This window comes from Falco rusticolus, chromosome 20 (genome assembly GCF_015220075.1).
Source record: "Falco rusticolus isolate bFalRus1 chromosome 20, bFalRus1.pri, whole genome shotgun sequence".
Classification (NCBI taxonomy): domain Eukaryota; kingdom Metazoa; phylum Chordata; class Aves; order Falconiformes; family Falconidae; genus Falco; species Falco rusticolus.
In genome coordinates, this window is record NC_051206.1 from 475,628 (window position 1) to 496,175 (window position 20,548).

At 47.0% G+C, this 20,548-nt stretch overlaps 1 protein-coding gene across 15 annotated transcripts in view; it reads left to right on the plus strand.

The window, feature by feature from the left end:
* Positions 1-49: 49 nt before the first annotated feature.
* Positions 50-20,548, plus strand: part of AAK1 (AP2 associated kinase 1) — an 85,471-nt gene continuing 64,972 nt past the window's right edge. For 8 of the 15 annotated variants that reach the window (XM_037371415.1, XM_037371419.1, XM_037371423.1 and 5 more), the window contains exons 1-2: positions 50-445; positions 561-892. In XM_037371415.1, coding sequence (XP_037227312.1) covers positions 733-892 — 160 coding nt within the window. In that variant the 5' untranslated portion in view covers positions 50-445; positions 561-732. The remainder of the gene's footprint in view (positions 446-560; positions 893-20,548) is intronic. The other 7 variants (XM_037371429.1, XM_037371430.1, XM_037371431.1 and 4 more) reach the window with 3 other exon arrangements.

Consider the following 20,548-nt stretch of genomic DNA (forward strand, 5'->3'; position numbering starts at 1 on the left):
TACCGCTCCCAGGGTGCCGCGCGGCAGGGCCGGGGCCGCCATTCCGCCTCCCGCCCCCCCCCTATGCCGAAGGGCGTTCGCCCCTCCGCCGCGCTGCGGGGCGTGGGGTGACGGCTGCGCTCCCGGGGGGCTCCGCCGGCGGCGGGAGGGCCCGTGTGGCGGCGGGGCCGGGCCCTGGGGCTGGCGGGGGCGGCGCTATGGCCGGCAGCCGGGACTTCCTGTGACAGCCCATTTCCTGGTCGGATGGGGCCGGCGGGGGGCGGCGGCGGCGGGGTCGGTCCCTGACGGTGCTCTGGTGGCCGCCGGGAGCTCCGCCGAGCGGCGATGCGGGCCCCGGGCCCTACCGGCAGGCGGCCCCCGCCGTAACCTAGCCGGCGGGGCTGCGGCTGGGCCGGCCCTGGGCACGGCTGCGGGGTGCATGGAGGCACCCCCCGCCCGCAGAGAGGTACCGGGCGGGGGGCCCTGTCGGTCGGGGCTCCCCTGAGGGGGCTGCGGCGGCCCCGGGCCGTGCGGCGGGGTAACGCCTCTCTCCCCCCCGTTATCCCCCTGTGGTTTTGCAGGTGTGAATCCCCCGGAGCACAGCGCGCCTGCTCCGCCCGGCCCCGCGCGGCGAGCGGCCCCGGGGCCCCCTCGGCGGCCTCGGCCGGCTGCGGGCGCAGCGAGGCGGGGGGCTCGGGCCCGCGGGCGCGGCGTCGCCCCCACGGCCAGCGCCCGGCGGCCGCCCCCGGAGCCATGAAGAAGTTTTTCGACTCGCGGCGGGAGCAGGGCGGCTCCGGCCCCGGCTCGGGCACCAGCGGCGGCGGCAGCGGCGGCGGCGCGGGCAGCGGGTACATCGGCCGGGTGTTCAGCATCGGTCGCCACCAGGTGACGGTGGACGAGGTGTTGGCGGAAGGTAAGGGCCCCGCGGCTTCTGCGGAGCCTTCGCGGCTCTTCCCAGCCCCTTCCCCTCGCAGCGCTGGCGGAGGGAGTCTCCGGCCTTTCCCGGGCACGCCGCCCCCCCTCTACCCCCGGCCCCCCCAACTTGTCATTGTCCTTGACAGGCTGGCGAGCCGGTGGCGTCTGACACGGCAGCTCTTCCCGCGTGTAAACCCGCTGTGGGTTTGCTGCGCTTGGTTTGCTTTTGGTGTGTGGTTTGTTTCGGGTGTTGGGTTTTTTTTTTAACGCTTTAGGAAGCGAGAGGGTTTCAAGGAGTTGTTTCCCACCTTCCCGAAGCTGGGACTTTAAAAAAAAAAAAAACAAACAACCACCCCCACCAAAATTGTCAGATGTTTTGGTGCAGAACAAGGTGCTGTAAATAAAGAAAGAAGTGGTCTTTACTCTTAACTTTCTTTAGCTGGTTGCCTCCTTTTCTACCTTAAGCAGAGGGGAATGAAACACTGGAGTAAATTCCTTATAGATATATCATGCACATAGGCTGAGTAGAGCTAGCTGTGATCAGGGACGAGGGATTTCTGTTTGTGTGGGGTTTCTGCAGGGGAAGCAGTAATCCCAATTAAATTTTTTTTCTTTTTCAAAATAAAACCATTAAAGAACTAAAATTGAACAGCAGGGGTTATAGAACTCTATATGCATACAGTCCTTGCAGAGCAGCAAGCTGCTGGTGGTATTTTTTTCAATTCTAACCAGTGCGGCTGCTTTAACTATCATTTTACATTTAATTTGTTAGGGCTATAAGGAACCTTATGAATGGCTCTGGCTGGTAACCTTAGCCTCGACCTTCAGGGAGATGTTGGCCTCCTTAGACCTGCTCCTGGTCTGTCTCCTGCACAGCATCCTTTGCGATTTCAGTCAAAACAGTGTTTTGTTTTGATCTTGTAATTGCGAAGGAGAGGGCAGCTGCTGTATGAGAGCTGAGTGGGAGGACCTGTGTTGGCTTTTACAGAAAGAACCCTAAAATGGAAAAGGGACTCTGTGTACGCTGTGTGTGTTGAGGTTTTTCAAGTCACCACAGTGTACAAGAAAACGGGTCTGTGACCATCTTTCAAACATGGTTTCTGATACGTTCTGCTGTGTGCTGTGCTGAGAGGAGCACCAAAACCACCGGTCCTTCAACTAGTAACTATAGCAATTTTATTTTTTTTTAACCTGACTTGAAATTAGTAGTATAGGTTTGCCTTGGTTGATATTTCCAAAGCCCTTTTGGCCCTCAAAGCTTAGGAGCTATGTGAACTAAACCTGAGAAGCTGTCAGTCTGTGGTTTTTGTTTTTTTTTTTTTTTTTAATGTTGGTTGGCCTTATCCTGGTAGCATGGGAAAACTTTTTTTTTTTGCAGATGAATAATCTGTTGGCAGGTTCTGCTCTGGTGCTGACAGTGCCGGAAAGTGAGCCTGTGTGTCACTGGGCTGTCTCCTGCTCGGCCGGCCTAAGCTGCAGCCACCAAAGGAGCAAGGTGGTAGTGCGGATTGTGCGGAGAAGTGCCTCTGCTCCATACCTTGCAGTCCTGGAGGAGCTGCTACTTCTGAGGGCTTTTCCCTGTGACTCCTGGTTTCTTGGCTGGCCTCTGGGATGGAGCATAGCCTAGGGTTGGCTACAACTCAGATCTGTGGGCACAGGTGCGGCAGGTCTGTGAAATAGGTTGCTGTGTTCTCTTCCTGACCACGTGATAAGGCTATGGAAGTTCTGGTGAAATGTGCTATGCAGGTGGCTTCCTCCCAGCTGGGCTGCTGGTGTGGGGAGTCAGAAATCCTGCTGTGTGGTGAGCTAAGTCTCCAAGGGGACAAGAGCGAGCTGGCTCGTGGGTTTGCAGGCTGTTGCCTTTTGGTGGGAACAGAGGGGTGAAAATGCAGTTTCCTTTATAGGGAAGGTAGGTCATCTGGGGAGTCAGCGTGGGTCAGGAGTGCTGCAGCATTGCGTACTTCTGGCCTTTCGGTGTAGCTGCGTGTGCTCCCCAGGTGCTGGTAAACAGCCTGTTTTCACGGACTCAGCTGGAGACCTGGGGAGCTCTCTGGCAACTCGGTTCCGGCATTACTGACATCTGAATCCTCGGCTGGAGAACTTTTTTGCATCTGCAGTGAATTTTGGTGGTTCAGCAGTGTTGAAAAGGCATCTTGTGAAGTCTTGGGCATTTCTGCTAAAAGGGAAAGTCCCCTGTGAAGCACTTTGGAGGAGGAGGAGGGATATCCTGTCTGGAAAAGAAATGTCTCTCATCCCCATTGCTTTAGAAGGGAGAGGAAAAGCCTGTGTTTTGGTGCAGCGTGTGAAGCCTAGAAAATAAATGAGATGTAAAAGTGGCTTGAAAGAGTCTCTGGAATGGTGATGGATGGTGTGGGGGGAGACTCGAGTTGTGAGCCTGGGGAACTGGTTGAACCAGAATTTCTGGAATTAAAGCCTGGGGATTTACCTCTATCTGTCAAAGCTGTCACTGGTCACCCTCAATTCTGCTGAGCAACCCTGCTGAAGATGACTGCTCCCTGGCCCAGGATGGGAACCAGGAATCCTGAATGCAGGCACTGCGAAGTGTGCCAGATGGCTGATGTCTCCACGTGCTTACAGTCTCTTGCGTAGATCCCCCAGAATATCTGCTGCAGTTAGGTACACCCCCCACCCCCTTAAAAATAGGTGTCTGGATACTTGCTTTCCTGGGCAGGGAGGAACGTTCCTTCCTTCTGGAAGGAAGTAGATGGGAATAATCTAGAAGGAACTTGAGTGGTTGGTTGTCTTGGTGTTATAATGCTGGTGAATCGGTATTTTTTTTTTTTTACAAACATGGTTCTTAGTTGAGTCTTTGTAGTCATCTTGCACTAATCCGTACAATAGCATGAATAATCTCTTGAAAAAATTCCCCTCCAAGTTTGTATGAGGACTAACAGCTGTGGGAGGTCAGCACTGCTGGCCTTGGAGTTCTGTGAGGCCAGGGTTAGAGTCAGCATCATCATCATCATCCTAGTGCTCCGGTATGGGCTGGGGGGTGTTGTTATTGACTTTAGGGTGATTGGTGTTTCGAGGAGCTGAGGTGAATGCCCAGGAGGCATTTGAGTGTCTGGATGAGTCAGGCTACTATCTTCCTCTTTTGTTTATGAAAAGAAACCAAAACTGTGATCAAACTGGATGGTGCTTTTGGTTCCTGCCGGTGTGTAGGGAATGAAAACCACGACAGAACCCTGCACTGGAGCCTTGAGGAGGACGGTGCCTCTCTGATGAGGACCAGAGTAGCAGAAACATTTAGAAGGATGTTGCCATAAATCAGGAATTTGCTAAGGAGTTTCTGGGATGTGCATGTGTGGCGAAGTAACGCAAGTCACAGGTACTACTCTGAGCTAAAACAAAGAGGGTGGGGGTTGCCCCAGTGTCACCTTCTCAGGGGGCTGTGTTTTGTGTTTCTCTGGGTACCTGCGATATTGTAAGAGTGCTGAATTGATCCAAGTGTTGATGGGATGCGTGTTTGAGCTAGGAATTCGTTTGTCTTGGTCTACTTCTAGCAAAAGATGCTGTGTTTCTTTGGTGGAAAGTCACTTTTTCAATTAGGAATGCTTTTCTGAAGGTGGTAGTTGTAGTCTTTTCCCCTTAAAATGTGGAAGTTAGGGGATTCAGGTTTAATAATTGTCAGATATTTAACGGATTTTTTTCCAGATACATGCCCCTGTGTGTGCTGCTAGCTAATGTGAATTTCAAAGCATTTAATGGTAGACACTACAAACCAATGCAAAATCAGCTTCAGTTTGCCAGCCATAGTTGTTACTCTGTTTTAAAAAGACTGATTTTGTGGGAAGGTTTCATGATGACTTGCTCTAGCGGACCTGCGGGCCGACGTGTGTCTGAAGAGCTTGGTAAGGCTGTGAATGCCCAGCCTGTGCCCAGCGGGGGAACTGGGTCCCCTGAGCTGCCTGAATGTGTACTTGGGCTAATGCTGACCCCTGCCTGGCTTACCCTCAGCGCTTCCTTTTCCTGGAGCGTGCAGCACTGTAACCCAAAGTCCCTAAAATTACACATGAACTTCTTCTGAAATAACTTCAGTTTAAACCAAACCCTATTTGAGGTAAATTTTGCAGATGTACGTGATCTTCAACCCAGTTCCAGTTGGGTTCAAGATGTCGCTTTGAAGTGTGTTTTGTCGGTTATTGCCTTCTAGCTTCTGCCAAGTACCAGCTGCTAATCATCTGACCAGTGACATTTGGATTAGGAATTAAACTATTTCTCCTCTTGGAATGGGACATGTGATTTTTTTATTCCCCCCCCCCCCTCCTGTGTACCTTGTGAGGCAGGGCATGTATGCTGTGTTCTGCACTGCTAAGTAGGCTGTTGGCTCCTCTGTGTTTTGGTAGTCTGGGGTTTTTTTTTTGAGTGCACAAGCCAGGCAAACTGGTGAAGAATCCCAAGTGAGTTGTTTGGTAAATGTCAAGGTATCCCAAGTGCTTTGGTGCTTTTAACAGCACAGATTTTGCTGGGGCAGAGTGTGCGCCGCGTCCCTGGATGTAATCAGGAAGGAAAAGAAGGTGTTAGAGGATTTAACTCTGTAAGTTGTATAGCCCAGAGGCTTGCATCATCTAGCCTCACTTGTAAGCTTTATCAGCATGTCAGAGAATGGGCCTGGGATTGTACATGGGGGTGGCTGGTTTCTTACGTAACAGTTACATTAGCTAAAAGCGTATTTAATGGCAGTGTTAGCCCTGTGCAGTCATGGGAGAACGAGTTTTCTGCAGTCATCTTCCCTGGAAGGAGCCTTCCATGTTAAAACAAAATAGGTCCTAATTCAAGCGGTCCCGCAACAGCCTTATGTAGCTGTTGTCAATTACTTGGTATAAGAGAGCTTAATTTTGGGATTCTGGCTGGGGAAAATACAGGGTTTATCCAGCTCGAGTGTTGAAGAAGCGTTCTAGTAGTTACATATGAACAGGTTACTAACCTCTGGTTGCAACACCAGCAATGACATCTTGCATCTAAGGAGAACATGTGCTGCCATAATGTTTTTTTCTGTGCTGTGGGCCTTCTCCCCATTGTACAGCAGCTTGTCAGAGGTTGAAGAGAGCAGGTGGTAAGTTATAAATGTGCTGAAGACAAGCTGGAATCCACTTCGGGTTTAGCACTTGCTACCTTCCAAGCTCACCCACCTGCATTAATCACCGCTAATAAGAGGCCAGAACTGACTAGGTGCTGCACACTTGCATTGAGACTGGAAGCTGCTTCCTTTGAAGGTGACTTTTTTTTTTTTTTTCAGTGAAAATAGTGATTTGGACAGCCTGAGGCTGTGCCCATTGGAATAGTAGCTTCCTGGATGCAGGACTTGCTGCTGCTCTTCTGGAAAGTCACAACCAATTTGCTTTCATTTGTACTAATAAGTGTTTACTCGTGTTTCACATGTACAAGGAGGCAGGAAGTCTCTGAGGAGAAACATGCCATAAGCAAACTTGGTTTACAGAGGAGCTCTTTTTTGATAATGAGAAGTAGCTGAATAAATAAGCTTCCGAGGAAAACGATGCCTTCTTTCTTGCTTTGGGGGGAAGCGCAGGATGTCCTTGTGGTGGTATTGTATTGGAAACATACCTCCTTAAATTAGATACTGGCTGCTGTACCTTTTTGGATGTAGGATCAATACTGACGGTGATTTACAAGCAGAAGGAAAAGATTCGGAAAGACTTAAGAGAAACACAGTTGCAAGGTAATTTTCTCTCATTTGTGGCTTTTTATCATTATGGAAAATTTCCTTTTCTGCTTTTGTAGGAGGTCCAGGAATTGCCACTAAATGAAATGAAGGTTATTGTTAGCTGCCTACAGTATGATGCAGTAGAATGAAAGCAGAAGAGAGCCACTGCAGCTCCTCTAACGTGAGGAGGTTGCACTACCCTGTTGCCAGAGTATCTGAGCCCTGGCACAGTCTATGAAAATGTCCTGCGGTTCCTTTTAGGGCTGCTGGGAAATAACATACTGAGATATGAAGGTGAAGCAATGCAGAGTATGTGTGGCCAAGTCAGGAATTGATCCCTGGCCTTCCAGATTGAGTGCTTTAATTGCAGTCTGTGTTTTCTCTCAAATGCTGCCTCTGTGTGTTTTAAATGGGCATGCTCTTGGCACACATGTGATTTGGGCATAAATTTACGCTTGCTCTGTGGCAGAGCCCATGGTGACATCAGGACCTCGGGCCATGTGTCGCAGGATTGGATTAAAGACTTTTTTGGAACAAGATGCTCAGAGCATCTGGTTTGCTTCATGATTTTGCAGAAACAAATTATGTACCAGTGACGAGTGATCTCATAGATTAAAAATAAAAAAAGCCATCAGCAGCTGAGTTCCCCAAGCAGAGACTTTGCGTGCAGGTACATCCACCTCGCAGTTGAGCTGGAAGCTAGCTGGTGCTGTGATGGGACGGGTAGATTTGTTAGGAACATGCTGGTTTTACTTCCTATGTGGTGTCTGTAGGGCTGTAGTAGGGAGGTGACCCCAAAATGTGCCCGTGTAAACTTAGAAAGGAATCTGGTGCGCTGTTCTTGAGGGTGATAGCTTCAGAAGACCATGCATTTTACTATCTAAAAGCACAGCTGTTATTCAGATGACATCTTAGCTTGTATCTCCTTTACTTCTGTAAGCTAAATGCTGCTTGCAAGATTGGCGTGTGCTTTTGCTGCACAACTCTAATGGCAGCAGTAAAATAAACTCAGAGCTTGTCACTTAGGGAAGTGCAGAATGCTCCATGCAAAGCACGATGTGGCCTGGTTCACGTGGGCTTTCCTTGAGCATCAGTTTCTATTCAAAGCACCATAGCAAGCAAGAGGAACCCTTGGTTTGATGTGATGTGCCTGTTTTTGTGACTTAACTGCTATTCTGGATTGTACATGGAAGCTATTCAGAAGTTGGGGGAGTGAGAGTCTTATAAAACTCATGACTTTCAAAGCATTTAAAAATACCTAAAATGAACACAAATAATCAGTGCTGACGTGAGAGGAGCCTGGAAGTGCAGACCTATTGCTTTATGTGCTTTCTCTGCGTGACCTACCTGCTAAGTCAGTGATACTTTAGTTACCTGTCATGAGCCTCTGAAGGATTAATTGCTTCTGACTTGGGAAGTGCTTCAGAAATAAAGACCTTCTTTCCAGCATTTAGCTGCTTGCTTTGGAGGAGTGAGCTGGATCGATAGGAAATCCTTGCCTTATGACTGCCCTGTGTTGACATGAAGATGTTTGTGGTTGCTGTTGACCCTTGGGCTCTGGTCTAATAACTCTTTGTGACCTTTGGCAAGAAGCGTCTAATACCAGGGGATATGCAAATGGTTAGTGACATGAAAGATGCGGTGAAATACTTAAAATACCCTTTAAGTTAGGAGGAGGAGGATCTGTGGAAGCACCTGTGCGCATGTTTGTGCTCGTGTGCTGACATACCTGCCTTTTTTACCCAGGTATTGTAGCACTGCTCGTGAGGCAGGCATATGCGTGGTGTGTAGAGAGTAGATGACTAACAAGGAATAACCAACCCTCTGGGATTCCGCACAAACAGGCAGGAGACGTTGGCTGGAGGGAAGAGGCAGTGCCATGTCTCTTTGGGGCGAGAGCTGGGGTAAGGGCAGGAGATAAGCAGAGATAAGGCTGGGCCGGTGGCTGGGGTGGAAGGGTTCTCTCTTCATAGGATCCCTGTTACTTTGACTAGAGCTCTGCAGATGTTCTGTTAGGCAACCTGAACACTTGAGAAGTACTTGCTAAACTCATGTGAGGTCTCTGTGTCTTATTTCACCCTTGCTGTGCAGGTAGTGTCAGCAGGATGCTCCTAATTCTGCTGGGGAGCAGGTGACATGGGCGCTAGCTGATGTGCATGGAGTATTCCCTGGGAATTTCAGCAAGCGCTGCTTGCAAAGTTGAGTGTGTTGTGACACAAGCTCTTTGGTGGCTGCGTGCTCGTTACAGCCCTTTCACATGTCAGTGCATGTAAGATGACACAAGAAGCCAGCCCTGGTTGTCAACTGGTGAGAGCTTGCTGGTACTTATGTGTTGTTTTTAAATTGGTTGTGTTTGTAAGGAAATAATTAAAAAAAGCATTGCAGAGCACTGATGTGTGGATTGTGGGGTGGCAAAGGACGAAGGAGGGACAGTATGGCAAGGGGAAAGAGAAGGGAGCAGTGCAGGCTTGGGTCTGTCCTGGGGTGCCTTGAGTGCATATTTCTGGCAAGAAAAATTCTGCTCAAAGTCAGAGCCTTTCTTTTTGGCATTTACCTGTTGCTTTTGAGTTAGAAGCTGTACTTGAATATGTGACTATGAGTTTTCTCTTTTGTTTCTATACCCAGTTACCAGTTGTAGTTGGAACTGTTGTGCTCTCTCCGCTTTTCAGCAAACATAACGACCCCTGTGTATTAGGTGTCACACAAGTTGTGTTTCTGTGTGTGGTTTTTTTCCCCTTCCCCTCTCTGCAAAGTAGACAAACATATGGTGGAAGAAAGACTTTTCAAATTATTTTACAAATGAGAATCTGAAGCGCATGAAGATGCAGCGGTTTGATAAGGGCTACATAGGAAGGCAGTGACGAAGCCTTGTAGTAAATGCAAATGTAACTCCTTGTCTGGTGTTTTAACCACAGTGTCATTAACATTCATGTCACCATAGTATCGAGGAACTTTTATCATGGACTAGGGCCCTGTGTCACGTAACGGAAACGCAGAACAAAGCCTGTGTCCGTACTCCTGGGAGATGCCTGGCTGCTCTTGCTTGTGCCTGCTGAGGCTCAGCAATTGCGTTTGGTACCAAAATACTGGTGTGCTGCTGCTCTAGGAGGCATGTTCAGAAAGACACATGGCTAGGTGCAAGCAGCTGTAACCTTACAGCTGATTATGACATGATAATTAACATGCGGTATCTTCTAAAGATCTGCTGCTATTCAGAGACCACAGGAAACACACAAACAACCTTGCTCACACAGCATTCAGCAGAATGTTTAATCCCAGCACGCATACTGGATTTTTTAAAAATGAAAATGATGCTATTTTTGGAGCGGGACAGATGGTAATTTTCTACCTTTTGCTTTTGTTTTAAACTTAACAGCCTAAGAAGCACTTACGTTGTACCTTTGAAGCTTTTTCTGCTACTGAGCAGACTAGAAATGCATATATTGATATATATATATGTTGGGATTCTCAAGCAATTATGTAAGTTCATTTGAGCTGATGAATTAAATCCCCTAATAATTATGGGGCTTGTGAGTAACTGTCAGAAGACTGCAGATTCTGGACAATCCCTGCAACCCTCTCCTGTTTCTGGACATCTGACAACTGAACAGACAGGCATATGCTTATTCATATCTCTGCCCTTCCTCACCCGTATATTTGTGGAAAAACTGAAAGCCCTGCTTCATGTAGGGTGGATTTTTAAATCTTTTAAAATTTTAATTTTTTTTCCCCCTATGCTGAATGATGAACACTGTGTGCTCCTGACTGTACCTAGTGATTTGAATTCCCTGAGAGCTGCCTGGTAGATACCTCCGTCCAGGCTTGGCATGTACTGAGGAGTTGAAAAGTTCATTGCTGTCTTCAGGGTTTGATTAGCATATACTCTTCTGGAGGAATATTATGTAGTCCTTAAGTCATGTTTTCTCTCACTCAGTGAGATGGTAGTTTTGTGGCTCAAGAGTATATACCTGTAGCTATTGGAGACCTGAAAAGTTTGAAATGTGGATTCCTGGGTTTAAGCAGAAGCAGCTTGTTTGAAACAAACCTCCACAGACCGTTGTGAAGCTCTTACAGTGTCATGTTAGCTCAGGCTTTTCCTAAAATGTATGTCTTGGGGTTTCTCTTGTGTTTTTCATGCTGCTTTGCTCAGTAGGGATGTCTGGGTGCTGCCATAGTAATCAAAATTCCTAAATGTCTAACTTGTCTGTTGCCATGAGCTGTCTTTGGATCTTTGCATAATTGCTTCCCAAATGGAGTTTGCTGTTACCATAGCACTTAAGGTCTCCAGTAAGCCCGCTTGGGCTGGCCTTTGCATGCAAGTCCAGTTAAAAACCAGTCCCAGCCCTGGCCGGCTTAGTAGTGCTTTCTCCTTCCTCTGCACCTCCAGCTACAACCTGTTCTCCGCTCAACGAGTTTTATTTTTTCTCTCCTCTTCTGTTGATGTGATTCACTGCTTCCTTGCCTTTCCAGTGAAGCTTTTCAGCTGCGTGCAGTTGCTGCAGCTTCTTGCTGGCTTTGCAGTTCCAGTCATGTTCACTCAAAACCAGTCATGCTCCACAGCATGTTTATGCCATTGCTGATTTCACTTGGAGATGAACAAGGTCTCGGATGCTATTAGCAGCTGCTTGGAATAATAGCAGCTGAAATGTGCTTTTTAGAGGGCTGACTGGTAACAAAACAAATGATACTTTTTTAAAAATTGTTTTTTTAAGCTGTGAGTTATTCAGGACCCATTAATTTAATTTCCCCTCCCCCCTTCCAGTCTTAGAGTGGAAGTTCAAGGACTAAAATTGTCACAGTAGAGAGGGACTGAGTCTGCTTTGCCAAGTAATCTTCTTGGAGGCAGTGTGTCTTGCTGCATAGTAATAAAACACTGCTCCATCAGCTTTGGGTTGCCAAGTCTGCCTGTCAGGGAGGAATTGAGTGGATGTACAGGACTGTAAATCGGAGCACATGCCTGGCAAATCTACCCACGTGAATACCTAAACGTGCTTCCTGCTGTGAAGGCCAGTACAGTTCCGTAGCCTTTAGTGAGCTGCGATTTGTTATGAAATTGCTGTCACAAATACTGGGAGACTTTAATACCCCTAAATTAAGGTATCCAGGCTGTGTTCTGACAGTTCTCGGAGGATGGGTAGTGTGACAAGCTATTGCTGCACTTGGACTAGAGCTTTTCAAATGGGAGTGTGGAGCTAATGCACAGGATGATTCTTGCCCGCTGATTATTTTGGGCTTCTAATATGCTGCTGCATGGCAGAGATTAATTTCCTTTCCTTACCCACCTTCCCCCCCCCCCCCAACGCCCCCTCCCTGCCTTTTTCCCCCCACTCCTTTCTGTGCTATATTATGATTTACAGCTGCTGCCTTTTTTTGACTTTCTGTGTAGAACCGGCTGGGAGTTGAAGGGGTATTGTCCAGGGCAGGGGAGTGACTCTTAAAAGATCTGTAACGAGGCAGTGTCCTGAAAAATGCAAAGAAATGAAGCTAAATAGCTTTAAATCAGACCTATCAAAATAAAACCCAGAGAAGCGAGGAAGTGGCAGTTAAGCTTTTCCCACGTCATCAGTGCAGTGAAAATGCCTGTGACTATGTAAGTATTTTGTGGCTGTTTGCAGTTGTGAGCCTTGTCGTTAATGAGCTAAACATTCATCTCAAAAAACCCGCAACAGTCCCTAGCCAGCCAGTCTTGCTCTCCTAAAATTAGGAGAGGTAAAGACCATGCTTCGAATGTTCTGTGTCGGGTGACGTTTCTGGTTGCGTTATTTTGCACAATTCAGGCACTCGTGGCCATGACTGCCATGCTAACATTAACTATGACGTCCTGCCTATTTAAGAAGTGCTCAGGAGAGGGTGGAGCCTGTAAATCTAAATCTGTCTTGTCATGGCCTAGATATCGCAGCAGTGACACTAAGCGAGGGCCCTATAATTATGTTGGTAATATTGGATAATCACATTAGTATTCTCAGCTATGGTAAATCTGTGTAGGGCTAACCGTGTCCCTGCTTTACTCTCACTGAGAAGCTGACCCATGAGCTTTACGTGAGCTTGATGCTTTGTTTTACCTGGGGAGAAGTCCTTTGCTCTGTTAGATATGCTAGATGTTCTATTAAAGTTTATCTGGTAGTATTTAAAGACTAGAGCTTAAGCGGTGCTACGGCTGGAGCTGTGAGCGCTGCTGCTTTCTTGAGTTGCTAGTGAGAGGAGTTTATAAAAAGCAGGGCTCTGCACCTTGGGCTTATTTTCAGCATTGGATGCAGATCTTTGCCTTGATGGTGTGTGGCGTCTAATGGATGTGCATTACTCTGGACATACCTTTATAGCTGGTGGTTTTTTCTTTCCTTTTTTTCTTTCCCCCTTCTTACTAAATCGGTTGTGCGGTAGTTGCAGTTTGTATCTAGCACAAAGCTGACGCAGGTGCTGGGCTTTCTGTGCCCAGTGAACTTGCTCAGCGTGAAGCTGCCGAACAGATTGTTGCTGGCCAGCAATGGAGGGTCCTCTTCTTTTAAGCCAGTAGAACATGAAAAACTGTATTGCTTATATGTGCAGATTTACTTTGTGGAGACCAAATTCTTTCCAGACCAAATGTGAGCTGTGCGGGGGATTTCTTGCTGCTTAAAATGGTTATTGCTGGTGAAAGAGTGCAGACCCCCATGCCTAAACCTTGAGACCTCTGGAGCTGCCTGTGTAATTCTCTGCCACCAGCTGTCTGTGTGAAGCAGATGATTAAATGTGAGTTTATGACCTGCTCTGCTCAGAACTGGTGGAGAGATGAATGTGAACCAGGTGAATGCAGATTCTGCCTTGATTTCCCAGCACTGCTTTCCTCTGGGGTAGGACCAAACCTGTGAAGCCCCAGCCTTTGCTAGGGGGAAGCCAGCTGTGCTGGTGTTTGCTCTGCGAGGAGGGAAGGCGAGCTGGTGCTTTTATGGGACTGCTGCCCAGCAAAGTTTGAATATTCTTCAAGAGTTTGTCCTATGCCAGGAGGATGCTGTGCTTGGATATCTTGACATGCAACCCGTGTCTCTGTTCCTTGTGTAGTTTCTTTAGTTGAAGTATCACTAGAAATATTTATAAAATTAGAAGCTGCGTTTCCTGTAAGTACAGTTTAACTCGGAGCTCTCTTCTTACAGTTGTGTCACTGTTGAAATCTTCTTTTGACTATGATCGCTATTAAATTCCCTGTCTTGTTGCAGATATACCTGCTTAGCTAATTTTCCATCTGCTTAGTAACTCGTCTGGGGAGATGCAGGCTTCAGCTGATCCTCCTGATATTTGTGCCTGTTTCAGGTTTCCTGTCTTGAAATACTAGGTGTTCTTTATGCTTTATCTAGGTGCTATCTGCTTTCCCTGCAGTTCTGAAGCTCTGATTTGCTCCTACAGCCACTTAAAATAGTCAGAACGTGGATGAAATTTGAGTGATTGTGACCATTGCTACTTCCACAGATGGAGCTCTTTCAGCTGGAGTTAGTGGTTTGCTTTTTTTCTTTGCCCTCAAGATAACTCTTAAATGTTCAGACTATTTAATTGGCGGTTGATGTTTCAAGATCTGATTTGATAAGTTTCCCAGAGCAGTTCTATCTCCACTCCGGTATGGAGCCTTTTAAAGTGCTGTTCAGGGGAAATGGAAGCAGCTCAAAGGAACAGACTAACCCACAACTGAAAGCTTAGTAAACCAGTCAGAATCTACACTGATTTCTGTTTTGTTTTAATGGTGTTTAACTCCCTGTACAGGTGAATGTGGTGCGATAAGGCACTGAGAGCTGTATCTTTCCTCTTGGAAACGAGCATGGGGAGCTTCCCAGAGACTGCTCCCACGTACGAAAGGAAGCATACTTTTTTCTGCAGTCTCGCTTGCTTCATAGCTGTTAGGTGCACATGGACTATAAGGACTTGTATCTTTGTGTTTTGGAGCTCTTGAGCTGAAGGAGATCCCCTGTACAGAGACCCTACTTCCTACCTTGCAAAGACGAGCGGTTTGTATTCCTGCTACGCGGAGTTCATCTTAAGAGCTTGCTTCAAATGTTGCTTTAGGAGATGGTAGGGCTGGCCTTTTAGATTCAAGTAGCCCCTTTAAACTTGGCACTGTTATGTTTTAGCGTAAGTCAAGTGACTTAAAAAAAACCCCAACATCCAGCAACTAAGTAAAGCTTGTTATTTCCTTTGAGGCAGAAAATCTCAGCTGAGAGCAGACCTGTTTAGTTTAGCGTTATCTGCTTTTCTCAGCTGGAGAGCCTGTTGGCAGGGGGTGAGGGTTTTTGTTTTGTTCTTGTTCAGAACTGGACTCTTTGGTTTATAACACACATGTACACACACACAAACACGTGCGCTCGTTGGAGTTAGAGGAATTTGGGTGTAGTAGGATTTAGGAGATCCATATTCAGGCTTTCCTGGTTCCGCAGAGACTCCTGCTTGTTGTGTTGTCTGTGCAGCGTGTCCTGCGATGCACCTCTCTGTTCTCATTCAAGTAGCACTTCAAGCTGTGAGTTTCTGTGTATGAGCTTGTTCTGTTTCAGCTGGTGGCTGAGCCCACCCCATCACTACTTTGTGCTTGGGCTTACAAACTGCTGGCACAGCTTAGCCTGGGTAAAGAAAATCCTAATTTTGTAGCCTGGATTGTGGGAAACAAATGCCAGTTATGTCCGTGCGCTCCTGAGACGTGATGCAAACCTGTGCCTCTAGGGTAGGCTATGTGTTTTATGTGCATGCAACTTGAGGGTGAATAATCTTTGCTTATATGGATATAAAATAACATGTAAATACCCGAGTGTAACCAGAGGATTATGGAACTGGGTGGGAGAGTGAGTCATAGGCATTAATTAAATCCCAAACCCCAAGTGTCATGATGAACGCTCCAGCATGCAGTAATAAAACAGCAAAATACAAACACAAAGGAGAACATTACCTACCACAAAAGACCTCAAAAGTCTCAAAGCGGTGGTGGTTGTACTAATCTGGAAAGGACACTGTACCTCCAGCTGTTCACGACGGTGTGGGGAAAAGATGAGCAGTAGCTTATTGATGTCTCTGGGGTTTAGTGTTAGAATCTAGGGTTGAACTCAAGTCAGTGGAGAGTTTGGTGAGACTTCCTGATGGTAAGGGTAACAACACCGCAGGAATAAACTGCTCAAGAGCATGTGGGGAATGTGTAAACAGAACAGTTAAAGAACAGGTTAGAGAGACACGTCAGGCGTGACGGCGGGCATTGACAGTCCTGCCTGTAAGTGAGAGGCTGAGTCAGGTGAAATCCTGTGCCAGACAGTGACGCGGTGACACAGGGCCACACTTTTTCAGCAAGACTGTCCCCTGTTGCTTACCAGCATCCTGTTGCAATGTGGAAAGGGTGAAATGAGGCTGGAGAAGGCCTCCCTCTGTCCATTAATCTTGTCATCCTCGACCTGCCTCCATTCCACTCCACTGGGGCAAGAACAAAATCCTCTTTTTTTAATGCAGATTTTGTATGTTAGTCATAAAGCTATAAAACCACTGGAGAGAGAGAGAGAGATGTGTTTGAAGGCCCAAAGCGCTGGCCTTTTGGGATGTTGCTTAGGTGGAGATGACCATAAAAAAAGGAAGAAAATACCGTAGGCCATGTTAGTTATCTGTTTAACTGCAGTGAGTCTGATGTCTTTGCTCAGGGAAAACTGAAGTGCCCCTTTGCCTGCAGGCTTTATAGTAGCAGACTACCTCCTACTGCCTTCTAAAAAAGCAGAGGGTGTAGGAAATGCTGTTTGACTCTATCGGTGATTAATCTTTCACCAGACCGAAGCAAGCTTGTGAGTAACACATCTAATGCTCACTTTTAAGACTGGATTTTTGGCAACAGTCGGGACCCTTTGTGACACCTGGCAGCACTGGAAACCTCTAAAAAATGTTTCTTCCCATTGGTAACATGTTGTGCCATACCCAAAGTGTAATGAGGTGGGGTTTCTGGGTCAACCTTCAGTCTGTCCTCTTAGGGTGACTTGCTACTGTCTCTTACTCTGAGATGCTGCGGTTTGAGGGTTTTTTTCTGGACTTTCGCTGGTCAGACACCTGAAGGTGCCCTTCCAGCACAAATTGGCTTTCTGGAGACAGCCTACAGAGCTCAGAGACGTGAGCTGTGTAAGCAGGGCTTTTGCTTCATACTGTGCTATGAGTAGTATGTTGTCACACTTACTATGTGTTCTTTGGTTAGGTTCTTAATTCTTTGCCTTTTCTGTTAATCACAGGTTTTCCTGCCCTAGTAGTATCCTTTTTAAGACCATGACTTAAAGAACCAAGGATTTATTTGCAGGTTGTTGGTGTTCCTGACGATCTCCATCTCCAGGAAGTGGGAGCAGAGATAACATTCCAGATTGAACTCAGTAAATCATAGATTGCACCCGTGTCCTCTTCACTTTCTTTGATGTAGCTGTGATCTTGGATGTTACAGCCCTAATGCAAAGTCTGCCTCATTACTGTGGCTTCTTAATTAAACCTCAAACCACTTTAAAAACAAATCTGGAGGGAGTTGTTGTATTTTTCTTTAAATGCGTTAATGCTGACATCTCTAACTTTAAAGGTGTTGTAGATGCTTTATAAAGCAGAAAAAACAATGTGCAGTGATCCTGACCATTCCAATTCCTTATGTATCGAAGCAGAACACTTCACAATGCTGCTCCCAGTTTCTGGGTGCATTTGGTAATAAAAAAGGGGTAATGCTGGAACAGAAAACTGACTTTGGGGTGAAATATCCTGCCCTGGAAATGAGCAGCTCAGAAGTGATAGAGCAATTCCATCAAAAGGGGAGAAATGGGATTTGAAATGGTACAGTTTTTGATGGGTGTGGTGCAGTAATACCCTTGTGCTGGGCGATGGAGGAGTGGAATAAAAGAGAGTAGAAAGACTGTATTAGTGCAGATTAATACTGACAAAAATGTCACTGTAATCCTGATGTTCATCCTAGCTGACTAATGGAGCTGTAATTAAAATCACAAGTCCGTATAAAAATTAACTGGCCAATACTTGTCTGTGTGGAGGGTGACACAAGATCATCGCACGTGAGGCATGATCGGTAAAGGACTGCTGCCCTTCGCTTTCCTTCCCGCTGTTGCTGTGTTCTTGGTGCCGAGTGTGGGGCTTTTTATAGGAGCTGCTGGGCATGTCTCCTCTTGACAGCGGGACTCACGGTGTGATGCGCAGTAATGCTTTCTGGCAGGAGCAGGAAGTTTTTTCTGACCGTCTCTGCAGCCCTGTTGTGTGGTCTGAGGAGAGAATCCCAGCGCACCTTGGTGGTTTTGCCCTCTCCTACAGATGATTCACTTGTCCATCTTCGTCCTTGGTTTATAGGTGGGGAGAACCAAGACTGGGTTATTCTTTCACCTTTGTTGAAAACTGGCAGTAAGGAGAGAAGCAGTGGCACATCCCGGTGCTTTTCCTGTCTGTGCTTGCAGAGCTTGATGCTAATGTTAGCTGAAATTGGCCATCGTCTAAAATAATTACAGATGATTGTATTGCTTAACTTTGCCCAAAGTATTTTCCTTGGCCTCTTTTTCTTTGTGGTGAAGGGTAAGTGCCTCCCAAGTTGAGGTTTGTTGAAGCCATCTCTGTCCCTGGAAAAGATGCACCAACATTGTGGTGCTTCGTGATCGGGAATCACGTTGTAGAATAGTTTGGGTTGGAAGGAATGACAGTTGTATATACACAACCAGGGAAAAACTTTGCTTTTGTTAAATGACTGCATATTATGCCAGCTAGAGAGAGGTGTCGGAGGTGCAGGATGGCTTTTTCGGTACAGCAGCAGAGAAAGTGGTTCTGGTGTTGCCAAGTGATGATGTCCAGGGGTGGGTCATGTGCAGTGTCTGTGTGTCAGCTGGCTGTGGCAGAAATAAGTACCGGGAACTATGTTTTAGTAAACGTTGTCGGGAATGGTGAGCTGCAAACGTCCAGTGCAAGAGAGTTGATGGGGTTTTCCTGTAACTGGATCACAGCATCCTGACTGGGAGGTGTGGGGGTGTGTGAAATAAAAAAATGGAGTGAGCCTGCCCCTGGTACTTAAGAAAATAAATGCTAAGGAAGTTCTTCTGGCTTGTGAGATAAGGCAAAATATGACATAATTCTTGATGGATAAGAATCAGTAAGTATTCAAATTGTGCAAATGAGGAGTGCCTTTGTGCCTGGCTCAGCGAAGCACTTAATTTTAAGTGCCTGCTAGTACAACCGGAGCTTAAAATGCCTTGCTGGCTGTCCCTGGGGGCTAAATATTCCCAGGGCAATTGTTGGGGACATCTGAAAAGCACTTGGCTGTCTCCTCAGCTTCAGTACTAAAGTATGGTAGGCTGTCTGGCATGCAGAGCTTTGAGGTGGATGAGATAGAGCTAAAACACAGAAAGCTGGAAAGAATTCAGCAGAGAACCACACGCATTGTTTGTCCAGCTCTGAAAAGAATGTCACCCCTGAAGAACAAAGCTTTTAGCGGCATCCAGAAGATTTATCAGGAGCTATGGTAATTCCAGATAGTGTTAATTTGTTTGTAGGAGGGTGATGGAGAAAATCCGAAATGAAGCAGTGGTGGTTGTGTTTTTTGAAGTGGGAATTGATGATTTGACAGTTGGGTCTTTCAAGCCCAGTGAGTTGACTAACTTAACTGAAGAGTGATACCTCTTCCTCAAACCTAGCTGCGTTTGGATTATTCAGCATAGCCTTGGAAAAAAAATGAGGGATGTGATCTAAGACAAAACTTGAAGATGTTTGCAGAGGGAAGGCTCATCCATGTGGTGGAGATGTTTTTGTAGCTGTTATTGCAGAGCTCAAACGCGCAGCTGGGAGATCATTGTGCTACGTGTCTTGTTTGCTTCTGAGCAAGCAGCACTTAACATCTCTGGGAGGTACTTGCAAGTGTGGATTTTAAAAGGAGGTGTTCTGCCTAATTGTGTTTGGATGAAGTGATTTCCGTTTTGTTAGCGTACCTTCTGTCTCTCGCTGGGGCGGTGGCTCAGCATAACAGGGTAACATGGAAAATGCAGCATGTTTTGGGAATGCTAATGGCTTGTGGAAAGGCCTTTGGTCCTGCAGATCCTGAGGAATCTAACCTGCTTCACTTTGTGTGTACAGGGCAGAGTCCAACCAGTCCTCTTCTGGGCTATGATTAACTTGGGGGAAGTGGCCTGTTGAGTTGGTGCTTCAAACACTGGCTGGCTGTGCTTGAACTTGCTTTATTCTGGCTGGGCACGAACAAACCAGGCCTTTTGTGGGGCCCTGTTGTCTGGCAGGTACAAATCCTGCCTGCAGTAATACCTTGTTTTCTTCTCTGCTGTCCAGATAGTTATCTGAGAGGGTGTGTTTGGAGGTCTGGAGCAGGACTGAAATGCAGATCAAACAGCCGAGTAAGTGATCGTGGGCGAAGATACAGTAATTGAGTTGGGAAGGGGGTTCTCAGGACAGGCTGTTTGTCATGGGTCCCCTACCACTACCGCTGACCGTGCTGTCCCAGGAGAAGGTGGGGCTGCTGCTTCAGAAGACCTCCTCTGTGCTGGAGGGCAGTTGTGTCCGTCGAGGGTAAGGTGTGCAGTGCTCAGCGTGCAGCTCATCCTAGCAGCGCTTTCTGAGCTTGGCTAATTGATACGTTCACCCGTGAAAGGCAGCTCTGGAAGAGCTTATCACAGAAGGGCTATGGAAGGAGCAACCAATTTCTCTGTAAACTTCCTCACCATAACATTAGTTTGTGCAACGTGCTTGGGAGCAGCATCTTGTGTGTGTTTGCAGGTGAGCGTGGCTGCCTGCCCGTGACTTGCTGGTTGCAAGAGGATTCCAGGCTCGCAACACGTGTGAATCACTTAGATGCAGCAGAGTGCTATCTTCTTACCTTGCGATGAGCTCAGAGAGGGGATCACGTGCAGCTTTGTGCATCTGGTTTTACTGAGTTTAGAAGTGCTTGCCTGGCTGTGAAGAGTTCTGCATCCTGCTGAAATTACAGAAGGGCTGAAAATATAACTACCAGCCCTGGAAACT